The sequence below is a fragment of the Marmota flaviventris genome, chromosome 11 (assembly GCF_047511675.1).
Source record: "Marmota flaviventris isolate mMarFla1 chromosome 11, mMarFla1.hap1, whole genome shotgun sequence".
Classification (NCBI taxonomy): Eukaryota; Metazoa; Chordata; class Mammalia; order Rodentia; family Sciuridae; genus Marmota; species Marmota flaviventris.
In genome coordinates this window covers 4552166-4568543 of record NC_092508.1, presented here as the reverse complement: position 1 = coordinate 4568543, position 16378 = coordinate 4552166, and the positions used below count along the sequence as shown (strand labels likewise).

The window sequence follows — 16378 nt, the reverse complement described above, 5'->3', positions numbered from 1 at the left end:
GACTGTTTAGCAGAAAGACTGCAAACCACAGCTGCCTGAGGCTGGGTCTGTTGCAGAGAGCCAGGCCCAGCTTGCAGGCCCCCAGAGCCGCTGGCTCTGGTGGAAGCTGGCATGCCGGGCACCGATGCGCGCTGGAGGGGGCCGCAGCCTGATCTTTGTCTCTGTCTTCTCTTGCAGATGCCTTCGTGAACAGCCAGGAGTGGACGTTGAGTCGATCGGTGCCAGAGCTCAAAGTGGTGAGTGGCTCTTTCTGGCTTCAGTGGTTTATTTCCCAGGAGACCACGGGTGTGGGGGCCCTCGAGAGGTGGGGCGTGAGCCCACCCAAGCTGTGCATGGGACGGGGACCAGTTGTGTAACCACTGTCCCCAGCACAGCGCCATTCCTACAGAGGACCTTCCAGAGACACCTGTCCAGGGGGTGACACAGGGTGGCAATGGTGTTTCCAGTAGTTTTTAAGACGACGTGCCCTCCGTAAGTCCTGCCCAGCACTGCCTGGAAGAACCTTCTGTGTCTGCCCTGACTGACGAGCAGCCTCTGCCCTGGGCGGCCTTTCAGGGACTGTACTGTGGCTCAGGAGCCATGTGTGATGGCCTGGTTTAGGCTTGGTTCATTTTGGTTGAAGCAGCTGCGTGGCTGTGGTGGCCACGCGTCAGGTGGAAGTGGCTTCCTTTGGCCCTGTCCTGGTGATTGAGGGCGGTATAGGTTCTTACCAGGCCACCATGGGGGATGCTTGCTACCCAAGAAGCCTGTGGTTTCTGCAGCTCAGTGCTCAGGCTTGGAGACGGCGTCACTGAAGGGCAGGCAGGGCAGCTCCTTCCCCAAGGGTAGCTCCTCAGGCTAGTGTGGGCTCACTGCCAGGTGGCCACCTCTCACGGATAGGCCAATGTCAGAGGTCTGAGGAAGGGTCTAGCCCCGGAGCTGTGCATGGATGTGGGGACCCTGGCAGGGCTGCCAGCTCTTTGTCACGGGCCCTGGAAAAGAAGCCCCCTTTGTTCTGTGTGGCCACTCTGTGTATCCACAGTGCCGCATTGTTTCCTGCCCCTGTGCAGCACCCCAGGACAGGTGGCCTTGAGGTCAGCGCCCGAGGAGCCCTGCTTCTCAAGCACAGCCACGAGGTGACGTAACAGCAGCCTCCAGTGAACTGTCGGTGCCAGTTTTGCAGTGATTCTGAGACCCCCCGTCAGAGAACACAGCTCAGTGTCTGCCGACTCTTCAAGAGCGGTGGTTGCACGCCTCAGGCTTTCTGGGGTTGTGTGGTGGTCAGATCGTCCGTGACCAGTTGCCTTCGGTACAGTGGCTTGGTGCCAGGCGGTGCAGGCCCGTGCCCCTGCCCGCGTGTGTCAGGGACATCTGGCTGCAGAGGGCCTCAGTGGGCAGTCTGTCATTCCTGTGGTGTTTTCCTTGAACTCCCAATGGGGACCTTCGCTAAAGCCTCCATTTCCCTTTCAGCAAATCCACGTTTGGCAGGTGAGCGTGGGGCACTAGAGGAAGCAGTCAGAGGCTGCGTGCCTCTCTTCCTGCTGAGGCAGGGAGGCGGGAGCAGCGGGGTCAGGCCTGAGGTCTGCACCGCTGCCTGCCTCCTCGCTCTCAGTTCTGCCGCCTGCAGGGCCTTGCTGCTCCCCATGAAGCCTGCCAGTCCAGACGTGCTTGATCCCTCCTTCCCGTTGACATCAGGGGCCGGTGGCCACAGTGCCCCATGGACCTGCCAACGTCTCCTCCTTATTTTTTTCCGTGGACAACTGTTAGTTTCCACTGGTGTTTCAAATTAAAATAATGCTCACAACCATCTGTGAGATGCCTGCAGCCGTGAGAACCAAGAGAGACCCCGTGCCCCGCACCCCAGAGTTGATGGGCGAGGCCTTCCGAGGGGTGCATGGGCCTTGCCGTGAGCACACGGAGAACGGGGTGTTGCCTGCAGAGAAGGCGCGGCCTGAACAGGGCCTGATCTCGGAGCATTTTCTTCCTCAGGGAAGACAAACTAATCTTAATTAAAAATTTAATTCTGTGGCATACTGGCTGGATTTTCTCAGTGTGAAGCTGACAAGCAGCAGGTGCCCTTGAGCAAAAGAATAATTAATAGGTAGATATTCTCAAATTACGGAGGCCCAAGGTAGAGGGAAGACTCGCGCTGACCGGAGGGGAGGCAGCCTGCGTGGAGTCTGCACACAGGGGGCCTGGCTCGGAGCCCGGTGTGCAGCGTCTCCTTGGCACTGGCCACCCGGGTCAGTGGGTCAGGCATGCTCTCAGCCGCCTAGCCAGTGCAGCTTTCCTCGGGCTGGGCAGGGCTCTGTGCAGGAGTGGGGTGCAGGGTGCTGCAGAGGGTCCTCCCTGGAGGGCATTTGGAGCGGAGGGAGTCAGACCATGGGCTTGAGCATGGCATTCTGCAGGGGACCCGAGGGAGCTGAGGGCCTGCTGGCCTGGCGTGAGGAAGATGGCCTGGTCACTCTGCTGATGGGGCAGAACCCCATGAGCAAGCAACTTAGGGGCTGCAGGGTTTTCTCACAGCTCCGGAGGTGGGAAGTCCAGGACCAAGGGCAGGTCCTTAGATTCACCTTCGTAGGTGACGTCGTCTTGCTGTGTCTTCAAGGTAGGGGACAGGCAGGTTCCCTTTAATAAGGGCACCAGTCTCACCCGTGAGGCCCAGACCCCCCAACACCAGCACTTGGGGCTAGGATTTTAGAATCTGGTGTTTGGGGACCCAGGCTTCCAGACCACAGCAGCTTTCTCAGGGGTGCTCAGGCCTGAACGGCTGTCCACTAGTGAGTAGGGGCAGGATTTTGGGCAGTGATTATGTGGAAGGTTCTAGGTGTCTGGAGACACCTGCCACTGGGGTTGGGGAGCTGAAGCACATAGGGGACAAAGCAGGGCACTGAGGGGCTGCAGGGCTGTGGGCATGGGGGAGAGGGCAGGGCAGGCCGTGGCTCTGGAGAGGCCACACTAACATCTGGAGAGGGGAGTGTGGGGACGGGTGTCGCAGGAGCTTCTGGGTGATGCCCACATTCGGACAGCCGATGTGCCTGCAGCCACTCACAGACCACACTCACACCAGCCTGGGTCCCTGCTGTCAGGTGTGGGCTTCACTGTCCACCTAGCCAGCCTCCCTGCCTCCCAGCAGGAGAGGAGAGGAAGGCGAGGCTCGGGCATGCAGCGTAGCCCACCGCGTCCATGGTAGGCAGGTGCACACGAAGAGCTGGAGCTCGGGGGGCCGCACTCAGGTGGCAGCAGCTGGAGTCGGGGCCAGCTGGGGCGGGGGGTGGTGGAATCGGTGCTTGTAGGTGGAAGGCAGGTGCCCCTGGGGACTCTGGAGCCGGGCTGAGCCGAGGATCTAAGGAGGGAGCCTGGAGGGCATGAGTGTGGGGCAGGGCGTTGAACAGAAGAGGTGGGTGACCTTGTGGTCACCATAGAGTCCAAGCCCGAGGTGGTGGGTGGAGGTGAGAAGGTCGGAAACCTCAGGGGAGCCAGGCAGAGCCTGGGCCTGGCTGGGCAGCTCCAGTGGGCCCTTGTGCAGGCTGGGTCGCGTGGGTTTGCCTCCTTCAAGAACAGGAGGGTCTCGGGGGCAGAAGAACCAGGATGCTGATGAGCAGCTTCTGGGGGGACAGGTATCCCAGCTCAGGTGGGGGGCAGGAAGGAGGGCTACTTGCAGGGCCCACTGAGTCCAGGCTTACTGCGCCCACAGGGAGGCCGTTCTGAAGGGCTGCTGCGCCTGGACCTCCTGTTTCCCTGGGCGCTGCCTCCCCACCCAGTCATGCCCCATTGGCTGTCCTGCTCTCCTGTCCCTGTCCCCAAACTGCCCCAAGCTCATCCCCTTGGGATGGCATGTGCCAGACTGACCCATCCATGACACTACACGCCACCCTGTCCCCTCTCACCTGGGTCCCCCATGTGACTCTGCACACCACCCTGTCCCCTCTCACCTGGGTCCCCCATGTGACTGCACACCACTCTGTCCCCTCTCACCCGGAGCCCCCTCCCCCGTGCGACTCTGCACACCACCCTGTCCCCTCTCACCTGGGTCCCCCATGTGACTCTGCACACCACCCTGTCCCCTCTCACCCGGAGCCCCCTCCCCCGTGCGACTCTGCACACCACCCTGTCCCCTCTCACCTGGGTCCCCCATGTGACTGCACACCACTCTGTCCCCTCTCACCTGGACCCCCCTCCCCCGTGTGACTCTGCACACCACCCTGTCCCCTCTCACCTGGACCCCCCTCCCCCATGTGACTCTGCACACCACCCTGTCCCCTCTCACCTGGAGCCCCCATGTGATTCTGCATACCACCCTGTCCCCTCTCACCTGGACCCCCCTCCCCCGTATGAGTCTGCACACCACCCTGTCCCCTCTCACCCGGAGCCCCCTCCCCCGTGTGACTCTGCACACCACCATGTCCCCTTCATCTGGACCCCCCCACCCCCCGTGTGACTCTGCACACCACCCTATCCCCTCTCACCCGGACCCCCCTCCCCCGTGTGACTCTGCACACCACCCTGTCCCCTCTCACCTGGACACCCCCCCCGTGTGACTCTGCACACCACCCTGTCCCCTCTCACCTGGACCCCCCCCCCCCCGTGTGACTCTGCACACCACCCTGTCCCCTCTCACCTGGAGCCCCCTCCCCCATGTGACTGTGCACACCACCCTGTCCCCTCTCACCTGGGTCCCCCGTGTGACTCTGCACACCACCCTGTCCCCTCTCACCCGGAGCCCCCCCCCCCCCCCCCGTGTGACTCTGCACACCACCCTGTCCCCTTCACCTGGACCCCCTCCCCTGTGTGACTCTGCACACCACCCTGTCCCCTCTCACCCGGAGCCCCCCCCCCCCATGTGACTCTGCACACCACCCTGTCCCCTTCACCTGGAGCCCCTGGTGTGGTGAGGCCAGAGACCTAGCAGATGGCCCGGTGGGCAGTGCACATGTCCCTGAGGAAGGCGGCAGGCTTCCGGGCAGAGGCCTGGACCCGGCATGCCTCCCTGCGTGCCGACACCTGGCCCCGTGGAGGCCAAGTGGCCCTGAGCAGCCTGTGCAGAGCCCTTCTCCAGCAGGACGCGTGCCCGTCGTCGGCGTGCTGCCAGCACGGGTCGTGGTTGTTGGGGTCCCTGTGTTTCGACCTGTCGTAGAGGGCCCAGCAGAGCCATCTGATGTACTAACCCTCGTGGTCGTCGTGTCTTTGCTGCAGGGAATCGTGGGGAACTTGGCCAGCGGCAAGTCCGCCCTCGTGCACCGGTACCTGACCGGCACATACGTCCAGGAGGAGTCTCCGGAAGGTATGCCGTTGGGCGGGTGGTGAGTTACAGGCTTTAGGGAGTTCAGGCTTTTGAGGTTTTTCTTTAGCGTATTCTAGATCATTGCTTTGACCTGTCACACGCCAAGAAACACCACGCGGTAAAGATCCTCCTCCCGTAGGGATTGAGGGCCGGTTACGCTCACTCCGGCGTCGGGAGCACTGGAGTAGAACCGTGAGAAGCTGCTGAACGTGTTTCCTGTAAGGGTCCTGTCCTTGGAGGCGCTAGTCCAGTGCTCCTTCTTTAAATACGGGCTGGACGTGGTCCGCTCTGGGGGTTGAGTCCATGCCGACTCTGACCTAGTGCTGCTCAGCCTCACCGCCACCTTCTCTAGATGAGTCCTCCAGGCCCCCCCCACCCCGCGCTGGAGCAGGCGTCTCCCCGCATAGTGCTGACAGACAGACGCCTACGGCCATTGCCCACTGAGGGAGGCATTCCTCCTGCCGTGAGACGTTTCCTTCTTCTGTTAACATGTCCACGTATTATCCTTTGCTTTAAATGACAATGACAAAGGCAGGAGCCCTTTAGCGCCCCGTCAGGCGTAGTGTGCAGGCAGTTTTGTAAGTTGTGTGTTTTCTCTCCATGTGACTTTGACTCCACCTCTGAGACACTGAATTTCTGGTTCCTTCTCTCTCTCACGGCTGTTCCATTCTTTGCAGATATGGATGCAGGTAACTACCGTCTCCTCCATGGCGGCTTGTCTTGTGGGGAGCGCGAGGAGAGCCCGACTGTGCTGTAGCGTTCCCTCCCTCCTCGTCCTGTGTTCCATCCTGTTTCGTTTCATTTCACCTTTTTTTTTTTAGTTCGGCATTCCACCCTGTGCTGTCCCCTAGCTGTGTTTTGAGCACTAGTTGTCAGTAGCGTCACGTGTCCCCTGTAACACCTGTGCTGGCCTTAACTCTCCTCCCGGGGCCTGCGCAACCTTCAGGGCCAGACTCCCCTGGGGCTTCGCCTGGGTCTCCGCGGCCTGGGGCAGGACTTGGTGGTGCTGTGACACCTCTCGGTGGTCCTCAGGAAGGCTGCCCTGAAAACCTCCCTGCTAAACGATGACCTGGGAAGGTCAGAGGCTCAGAGAGGGCTTGTGCGCTGGAGCACAGGAGAAAAGACTGTTAGCCCAGGGGAGAGAGCAGGTGCTCGAACATGCCTGGCCCAGACAGTAGGAAGGGGGGTGCTCCCACGGTGTCTTCCTCCTTCCTGGGTGCCCCTGGGGCCCAGGGTTTGACTTGTCCCTTTGTGTCTAGGGTGAGCGGTAGCCATCGCCAGGTAGCTTACACAGAGGAGAGCTGTGTAGAGCTTGTGTCTGGGCTTTCCACTTCTCGGGCTTGCGGTCGTAGCGTTCATGGAGCCAGGTGCTGAGGGTCTGTGGCTGGCTTGACCGTGGGGAAGCGGGGTGCACCTTTTCCAGGGAATCTGCCTCCGGCACCCTCGCTCTCCATTCCAGTCTGGGGTGGCTGGAAGTCAGGGTCCAGCCCCGGTCTTGGTGATCGCACCCTGGCCTGGCTCAGATGTCCGCAGTTGCAAGCTCTACAGAGGGACAGCCAGGGCCACAGTGCTCTCGGGAGCCCGCCTGCCTGACTTTGGTCACGGTCGTGCTCTGTGCCTTTCCTTGGGGGGTGCTCGCTTTGTCCTGACATACTGGTGCTCAGCTGTGATCTTTTTTTTGCACTGCATAGCAGGCCCTTGTATTTTGACAAACAGGAGACTTTTCTTTTGAATGTTTGTGCATCAGAAGTGAAAGCTGTCCCCAGCCTGGTGGCCTTACTGTGATCACTAACAGCCCCACTCGTTGGTTTTCTGGGTAGCACTTGCCGCTGCACTGGAATTCCATAGTGGCGCCTGGGCTTCTAGACACATGGTATTTTAAAGGGTAGGAGCACGTGAGGGGACATCCCTTTCTTCATCAGGGCCGCGTGCCAAGGGCTCCTGGATCCAGGGAGAGGTCGTCTGTGATCTCTGCTCACGGCTAGGAGCTCACCGGGGCCACCTCTTTGCTTGCCTTTTGACCTGGGTTCCGGGTGTTCTGTGGGAGCAGCGCCATGCCCAGGTGCACCCCCATAGGGAGGCACGGGGCCTCCGGGTGCTGAAAGAACTCTGATGCCAGGCAGCCCCTCAGCCCTGGCGTTTCCCCAGAGCTGGGCACACACTGCTATCTGGAACCAGGCCTCTCCTGTGGACCAGGGCACTGACTTCCACTTCCTGTCTCTGTGGCCTATGAGGAGTGGCAGCGGGGAGAGAAAATGAGTGAGATCAACTGTGATTTCCCTCGTGCCAGTTTTGCCATACCTTCCACATTGGCAGGGAGCCTGAAGTGGTTTCGGTTCTTATCCAGTGAGTTAATGTCAATCGATTGCCTGTGCTTGCTTAAATTAAGAAACTGCATAGACAGAATGTTCTGGATTGGGTATATGATTTACTGTGTTGTCACCTTGGTGTATGGAGGGTCCTAGGGTGATGTGAGTCATCTTGGCATGTGCAGGAACTAAGTAAACTATTACATAACCCCACGGTGGGCATAGTCTGTGCCTGCTGAGGCAGTGGGTTTACAGAAAATTGTGTGACCTTTCCATTTCTTGGTGTTACTATTGTCTTCTGAGTTTTCCTCTGTGTTGGTCCAGTTTTCGTTGCTGTAACAAAATACTTGTGGCTGGATACTTTACAAAGAAAAAAGATTTTTAAATTCATTGTTGGGGAGCTCAAAGTCTTAGATCAGATGGCCCCATTTATTTGGCCTCATGGTTGATGGCGTCATGGAGGGAGCACGTGGGAGAGGGATAACATAGTGAGGCAGGAAGATGGAGAGGCCAGGGGTGAGTGTTGCTCTTTCCTAATGGCCCTCTCTTGAGATCCACATTATCCCTGCCAAGGGCAGCAGGCTGTGCCTCCAGGGACTGGTTACCTGGTGCTGAGCCCAGCTCTCAAAGGTCTCACCACTTCCCAGCAGCACCACACTGGGGAGCCAGCTTCCTACATGCGAGTCATTTGGGGACACACTCAGACCACGTTCAGGACACCCAGCCACTTAGCTCTTGTGAGTTTGGAGCAGTCAGCTGCATGGCTGCTCTGGCCGGAGGTGCTGCTTGGGGTGTGGGTGAGCTGCCATCCCTGCTGCTCGTGGGGTTCTCCCGCCCTTCCTGCTGGCCCACGGTGGCTCCTCTGAGGTAAAGAACAGGTTGCTGTCTTTGCGGGGATTCTGACCTGCAACTGGGATGTTAAGATTGCTGGAGGGGTGAGTGGTGGGGACATGGCAGTTGCAGAAGAGAGCTTTCTGGGTAGGAGTGTGTCTGGGCTGAATCATGTCCGGGGCCCAGAGTGCCTTCCATCTGGTCCATCTCAGCTGGATCCCAGAGGGTGACATCATTTGGACGTACAAGATTTAGTAACTTTAGAGATACAGTTCAAACGAGGGAGGGTATTGGATATCACACTTAATAGCAGTTCTACCTGGTGACCAGTGCAACAGTGGGTGTCTCGTAGGGAGTCTGTGACTCCCAGACAGGAGCTTGGAGCGAGCAGCCTCTGTGGGGGGGCACAGTTCTTGGTGTGTCCGAGTGTGTTTAATTCATAAGTGTGTTTTGGAGTCCTCGGGGCCTCTGTGGCAGGCCACATGCTATGGGGTGAAGAGCAGAGGTGTATCCTCCAACAGTTCTGCAGGCCGGAAATCCAGAATCACTGTTTTGACAGGTTGTTCCCCGAGAATCTGTCCAGGCCCCTCCCAGCTGCCGAAGTCCAGCACCCTGTGTGCTCCTGGGCTGGTAGACCCGCCCAGCCCTGCCTGTCACGCAGTGCTGCCCTCCTGGGAGGCAGGGGTCCGCCACACACCCTATTCCAGTGTGATCTCGCACCTTAGGCTACAAAGACTGATTCCGGTGCTCCATCACAGGGTCTGAGAGGGTCCCTCACGCCCACCTGTTGGCTGGCAGGAGCCTGCTCAGAGCTGCTGAGGCCGGGCCCTTCCCTTCCGTTCTTGCTGGCCATAGAAGCTTGAGGAGGACGAGGACAGGAATCAGCTTGCCTGTGACCTTCACACCCCCGAGGGGCATTTCACAGTGCCAGAAAGAGATGCACGGAGCCCAGTGGAAGCCCTCGGAAACACCGTGGCATCAGGAAAACAGAAGGTCGCGGGGTGTGTGCTGGCAACGTCCTTAGGACTCAGCGCCAATTCTGCTGGCACCCAGGTGCCCAGGTGGGGCTGGGGAAGAAGTGCCTGCGACCCTGGAGCAGGGGATTGTCTCCTACACGCGAGAGGTCTACATGCCCAGTCCCAGACGCTGTGCTCTACCAGACCTGTGTCTGCGTTGTTCCTGCCGAGCCTGGAGGCCCTTCCAACTGGTGGCTGTGCTTTGAAGTCCTGGTTGAAGCCTTGGGTCAGAGACTGGAGTCCAGGTGACAGGACAGGGTGAAGGCATCAGTGGCCTCTAAGGAAGGTCTGTTGGGGGGTGACTTTGCCAGAGATTCGGAATCGCTGCCAGACACCCTTTGGGAGACCTGATCTGGCCTCAGTAAAGCCTACTGCAGTCATAAATAATTAAATTTTTTTCTGGAATGAAGCAGTGCTCTTTGCTAGTGCCGCCTTTTCATCCAAATCTAGAATGAACCCACCTCTGGATGCGAAGGTGGCTTAAAGGTGGTGGGAGGAGGACAGGGCCCGCCAGCCCCTGTGAGGGGACGGGCCGAGGCCCAGTGGTGACCTCACCTGCTGTGGTCGTCCACAGGGATTGGCTGAAGGGCTGTAGCCAGGCAGGGCATGGGAGCAGCTGGCCCTCTTCCTGGGTCCTCATGAGTCAATGTATCGGGGACCCCTTTCTTCGGTCAGTTTTAGTTTCTTGTTAGCTGTTAACCAGCTCAAATTCTGGGCTGTTGAAGTCTTGGCACCCCAGAATCTGTGTGGGCCCGCAGCGGCCTGGCCCTTCCCTCCAGGGCAGTGACTCTGGCTCTGTCTCTGCTGTCCTGATTGTCCCAGCAGTGAGTGCACAGGATGCCCCCCGGGCCCTGCATCTGTGCAGCAGCAGCCTGGGTCCCTAGACCCGCTCCTCCCCTCCCCCAGTGGAGAACCGTGGCTCTCCCTGGGAAGCTGGCCCTGCCTGCGTCCAGCATTCTTCCAACAGAATAGGCTGAGGGAGTGGAGAAATCCAGGGACTGGATTAGGGCAGATCTTCCAGTAGGGGACTCTCCAGAGCAGTGTCCCCCAGGTGGAGAAGGGGCCTGGTGTTTTCCTGTGTAAGGAGAAGAGTCTGAAAAGACGAGGGAGATGGAAAAACCCCGAATGTCCTCCAGGTGGGAGAAGCTTGGGAGAAAACTAAAGATGTGGTTACACCTGGAGGTAAGGACCAGCTCAGCACAGCCGTCCTGGTGCCCCCGGGGCTTGGTGGCAGGACTCCCTCAGGTAACCAAGTCTGGGCACTCCAGGCCCCAAGGGAGAACGGCCCGGGCTTTGCACGCCATCTACACAGTCTTCACATGCTGTGAGTCTCTAGGTCACGCGTGAAACCTGAAATGTGCATGTGTGTGAACCGTTGTCATTCCGTGTTCTGAGGGAGCAGTGACAGAAAAGGAGTCCGCGTGTTCAGTGCAGACGCGGTTCTTGTTTTTTTTGAATATACTTTTTAAAATATTCCCCATCCTGGCTGGTGGAGCTGGGGACAGGGGTGGGCTGCATGAGAGAAAGCCCCGGGACGGAGTAGGGACCCGTGCGGCTCAGGTGGGAACCTGGGCTTTCTGGGGCTTTGTGACCGCAGCTCATGGAAAATTCTAAAGTATTCTCTTGATCTGTGCCCAGGTATCGGGAAAGCGCTGCTGTGCTTTGTTTAGTTGCAACTGTCCGGGCTTGGTGAGGGCCTGGCGGTTCTCTGGAAGGGTCACTAGATCACGTCCGGGGAGGTGACACTGGAACGCAGTGTCCTCTGTAGTGGTCACGTCTTGCTGGGTCACCATGTGGCAGAGCTGAATGATCCAGGAAGGGAGCGGAAGCCAGGGGAGAAGCAGGGAGGTGCCTGGTCCCCATGCCACGCGTCACCAAGATGGCGTCCCGCTGACCGTGGCCTGGGCTGTCCTGGCCTCTTGGCTTTCCTGTGAGTTTGGGCATGTTTCCACTCCTGAATGCCACCTGCCTCTCAGCCTCACGGCTTCTATGAGGACGGAGCCAAGCAGTGCGTGAAGACGGCTGCAGCCCGGCAGTGAGGAGGACCTCGAGCGAATGACAGCTTTTAAAGTGTCAGTGTCCCCACGTGGGCCCGTCACCTGCGGGTACGCCGGGATGCCCGTCTCGGCTCTCTCCCCAGCTCCTCGCCCCGGGCGCCCCACTCGTCTCCCTCTGCCCCCGGAGGCTGAGGTGTGTCTGCAGCCCCTCCCCTCCACTGCCCCAGTAAAGTGCAGGTCACTGAGCGTGGAGCCCGTGCCAGGCTCCTGGGACCTTGTCTGCAGCATGGACAGAGCACAGGACAGGGTCTGATGCGGCCGACACCCTCGGGCCTTTGCAGCCAGGCTGAGTTCTGGGGTCCTCCCCACAGGGGAGCTGGGGAGCCGCTGGAGCTTCCAAGTGCAGGGTCGGCTTCTGGGGAAAGCCTCTGGACACGGGGTCGGTGGGCGCCCAGGGGCCAGCAGGTCCTCACGAGCTCCTTGCCCACCTCAGAGGCAGGCTGTGTCCGTGGAGACGGCCGCCAGGGTTTCGGTTCAGGATGCTTTTTCTCAAGTGCTCACGCCACGCGCTGTGGGAGGGAGGCTCTGGCGTCGCTTGATCCTGGCTCTGGGGCCCGCAGGCTGCCCTCAAGCCTGTGTCCCATGTGTCAGTGTGGCCAAACCCCCCAGGACCCCGGCGGGAATTGTCTCCTCACAGATGTGTTCAGAGTCAGGGCAGTGACCGTGTTCTCAGCAACACACGGACCTCAGATACTTTGTTAATGAATGTTTACTTAGTCTCCTAGAAACAACCGGCGAAAACACCCAGGCCGGCTTTCTGGGACACTGATGCCTTTAAGCTGTCAGCTCCAAAACCCTTTCCAAACCCCATAAAGTCGGAAAAAAATGTTGTCAGCTGCCACTGCTCCCCAGATGTTAGGGCTTATTTCTAAAACAGTTCTTGGATCCTGTTTAATGCTCAGAGTGTGTGTGTGTGTGTGTGGTGGCCGGGGGTGGGGGCTGGGGGGTCCTTATGACTCTGACTTGAGTTGTTTTGAAATCTAGCCATTTGAATTTTTGAACATGAGTTTTACCATGTTACTTACACCCAAGTGATGGTAAGTGCGCGGTAACTTTTTAGTGAGAATTATCTGTGAGCCTTAAGATCAGCAGCTGCCAGCGGGCGGGGTTAGCAGAGGCAGTGCAAGGCAGTGCGGTGTCTTCCGCCGTCCCTCTAGGTGCCTCCCTCCCATCTCCCTCTGTGGAGCAGTCTGCAGCTCTGCCCTCCTGGCACGGAAGACACAGGACAGCCAGGTGGTGCCTGCATCAGGTGAAGGGCCTTGAAGTGATTCCTGGAGCTTCAAAGAAGCAGTTGAAGGGAAGCCTGTTCCTTTTCATCTTGAATAAGAAAAAGAGGCTCTAAAACCAGGAGGAGGAGGCGGCCGTCATGGTTTTGGCATGGACACTTCTGGCAGGACAAACTGTGTCCTTCAGTTGGTTGTTGGAACTCTGAACACATCGTTCCGTATTTTTATCATTAATTCAACAAGAAATCAAGGACTTGCTAAAACCAGCACTGGGCCTGCAGTTGGCAAGTACCAGGGAGAAGAAATTTCTGGATAAATAAATAATTCACGATAGTGATTTACACCTGGACCCCCAAGGGCAGGTCCACACTATCTGGGAGAGTCTGGCTCCTCGCGGCAGCCACAAAGGCCTGTTATCCCCCCAGAGTCCCAGAGCCCAGAGGGAGAAGGCCCGCTGTGACTCACCTGTTGGTTTCCTGTGAACCTGCGGACATCAGAAGTTCTAACAAGACATTGGGCAGCGGGAAGAAGGAGATGGGTCTGGAGTTTCATGTTTGCAAGCACAAGTCCCTTTTTGCTGCACAGGTGTTCTCAAGCTGCGCGTGCATCGCGTGTGCATCGCGTGTGCTTGCAGACGAGCCATCACAGGATCTGTCAAACCTGAACCGCCACCAGGCGTTTTCCCCTGGGTCTGTGCGGTGTCTCCTCCGGCCTTTGGCCTTAACGGGGATGACAAGCTGGTAGCCCATCTGCAGTCCCAGGGAGCTGGATGGTGGCAGACCAGCCTGCTCTGTCCGGGAGCCCCAGGGCCAGGTTCCTGGTAGTGGTCTACACCCTCCGGTGCCAGGGATAGTTGAGCAGCTTAGATGACTCGGGCAGAAAAGGGGTGGTGCTGTGGTGGTGGACTTAATCAGGTGGCCTACAGAGCAGCCAGGTTGGAGGATTTAGAAAAACCCTGATCCTAAATCCACTTAGGTTCCCGAGGAGCCTCTTTCCACTTGTTGCCACTATTGGACTTCATGCCACTGTTGGTGCCCCACTTGGTGGCACCCGCTGACCATGTGATCCCTGGTGCTCACACCCGATGGGGAGGAAGGTTGGATGTTTTTCTCAGTTGCTCCTGCAGAAGATTTAAGGTCAGTAGCAATTGGCCTCACTTGTATCACGTGCTTTTCCCTAAAACAACCAACACTGTTGGGATCTGAGGGGGCATTCTGATTGGCCACTGTCTGAGGGGCAATGAGGTCAGCCTCCTTGAACTGTTGGTGGGGCAGGCGTGTTATAGAAGGGTTGGAGAGCAGGCGGGCCCCGGAGAGGAGTGGGGGCAGATCCGGGTCCCATGTCCATACGCAACACATTGCCCTTTCAAGCTTCAACTGACAGATGCCGCTTGATGCAGCCTTTCCCACGTGGACAGGTTGCGGGCGGTGTTATGCTTGGCCCTCGCACCTTTTTAGGCAGTATTTCCCTCTCCATCCTGGAGGGCAGGAAGTGCTGACGGAGGGCTTTTGGGCCTTGTCTGGACCTGAGACAAGGGGGTCCACAAAGCTTTTTTCCCCCCGCACCATCCTGCGTGGCCTTCATCCACCACCTCCTCCCTGCCCTGCACACTTGCTGGTCCCAGCAGAGGGGAGAGGCCCGCTGTTCAGAGGACACCTGCTGATCATCGTTACACGTACCCACTCCTTGACTTGGGCAGTCCTGGGTCAGGGCTGAGAGGTTTTCCCTATGAAAGGAAGAAATCCTGGGCTGAAGCCAGCCTCGGGGCAAGGAACAGGGGGCATGGAGGCAGGGGAGGTAGAGATTGAAAGAAACACCAACAGCAAATTAAGACAGGTGCCAGAAAGAAGCTCACAGGAGAATCTGCTTGTGGTGATGTGGTTCCCAGCTCTCCCTCCGCCTGCATGCTCCTGAGAGCTGAGGCTTTGGATACCAGCAGTAAGATCTGAGAAGGACTGGGCCAGCTGTGTGTGTGTGTGTGGGGGGGGGCGCGTATATCTTAGTAAAAATCGAGCCACAGGCAGCTGCCAGTAATGTACAAAACATGACCGCTTCATCTGATCCATTTACTTAAACCCGATAAATTCATCTATTGACCCAGACCAGAAACAGAAATCAGGTTCAACTCATGGTCTGTTCCTTTCTCCATCCTTGGCTTCTGGCACATTCCGTGTCAGGAAGAATTCTGAGGCAGGGTGAAGGTTCAGGAGGACCTCTCCTGACATGTCCTGTTGTTACCACTACGGACAACAAACATGCGGGAGTTGTTCTTTGAGCCAAAGGAAGGAGCCAGCTGTGTTGAGGGGGAGTGTGTCGTGTGCAGAGGGCCTTGGCGAGGAAGCCAGCGCAGTGTGTGTTCACTCCACACGCCTAGAGGAAGGGGTGGACTTGAGCCTGGACAGGACGCGGGGATGCAGGAAGAGCTGTCAGCCCGAGTGTGGGGCAGCTGCGGCATCCGGAAGTGGAACTGGCCCGAGGTAGTCTTCACTGCAGCAGGGATGGAGGAGAAGCTGTGTGGGCAGCCCAGGAGAGGGAGGGGGGAGGAAGGCGGCGCCAGCTCCCTGTGTCCTGACCGCCACAGCAGTCATGCTGGCTGGCCCTGAGACAGGCTTCAGGGAACGGACAGGAGGAATCTCCAGACCCCTGTGGCCTCAGAACTGACTCAGGTGATAGCAGTGAGCTGCTGGTGTCTGGCCCCCCAAATCCTCTGCACCCAATTCTCCTGCCCCCTCAGGAGCCATCTAAGGTGAACTGGCTCCAGGTGTGTCCAGCTGCCCAGAGCGCTGTGTCCTGGCGTGTTCTCTGACTCAGGCAGAGGTCTCGTCCTGAGGGTCCGTCAGCCTGGGTGGCAGATGTGGCTTGTTCTGATGCATCCCAGGCGCAGGACCCCCTGGAGGAACACCTGGGCCTGGCAGGGGTGAGCTCAGGCCAAGATCCAGGGGCCTATGTTCCCAGGAGAACGTCACAGGGACATCTGGCCTCCACCCACTCTGGGTGGCAGACCACAGGGGTCTTGGTGCTCCCCAGCAAACAACGCTGGCCCTGGTGGGGGGTGGGGGTGCAGGTGCTCTGAAGGAGGGACAGAGACCTGGAGACCTCCTTCTAATAAAGTAACCGCACTCTTTTTAACATTTATTTTTTTAGTTGTAGTTGGACACAAAGGTATCGTAACTTAATTTTTTTCTGTATTTTTATGTGGTGCTGAGGATCAAACCCAGGGCCTTGCACGTGCTAGGTGAGCGCTCTACCACTGAGCCACAACCCAGCCATAATGATACTCTTGATAGAGGATCTTAACACAATTTCCCAGAGGGCATGGGGAAAGTGGAATGTGACATCAGCAAAAGAAATATCTGAGGTGAGGGCTGGGGTGGAGCTCCGTGGTCGAGCACTTGTCTAGCATGGAGAGGCCCTGACTCCATCCCCAGCACCTGCAGAAAGAAATATCCCAGGACAGACCCCACCCAGTAGGGGAGGGAGGGCCTTGGCTGGAGTGTTACTGCTGGTGAGCTACGAAGGGGTTTTAGAGGTTTTAAAAGGGGTTGTAAAAGACAAAGCAGAATCCAACGTGCGGTGCCTTGGTGCTGGTCTCTGGCTGTTCCCCAGGCAGCTTCCAGCCCTGCTCCTGTTGTGCTCCTGATGACGGACAGGAATGGGGCTGAGGAATGAAGTGCCA

At 58.3% G+C, this 16378-nt stretch overlaps 1 protein-coding gene across 7 annotated transcripts in view; it reads left to right on the top strand.

Annotated features, from left to right (window-relative positions):
* Window positions 1-16378, top strand: part of Agap1 (ArfGAP with GTPase domain, ankyrin repeat and PH domain 1) — a 483685-nt gene that overhangs the window by 157704 nt on the left and 309603 nt on the right. For 4 of the 7 annotated variants that reach the window (XM_027956197.2, XM_027956196.2, XM_071619519.1 and 1 more), the window contains exons 2-3: window positions 178-236; window positions 5176-5263. In XM_027956197.2, the coding sequence (XP_027811998.1) occupies window positions 178-236; window positions 5176-5263 (147 nt within the window). Of the gene's footprint in view, window positions 1-177; window positions 237-5175; window positions 5264-5940; window positions 5953-16378 lie in introns of all 7 variants that reach the window. The other 3 variants (XM_027956198.2, XM_071619520.1, XM_071619518.1) reach the window with 1 other exon arrangement.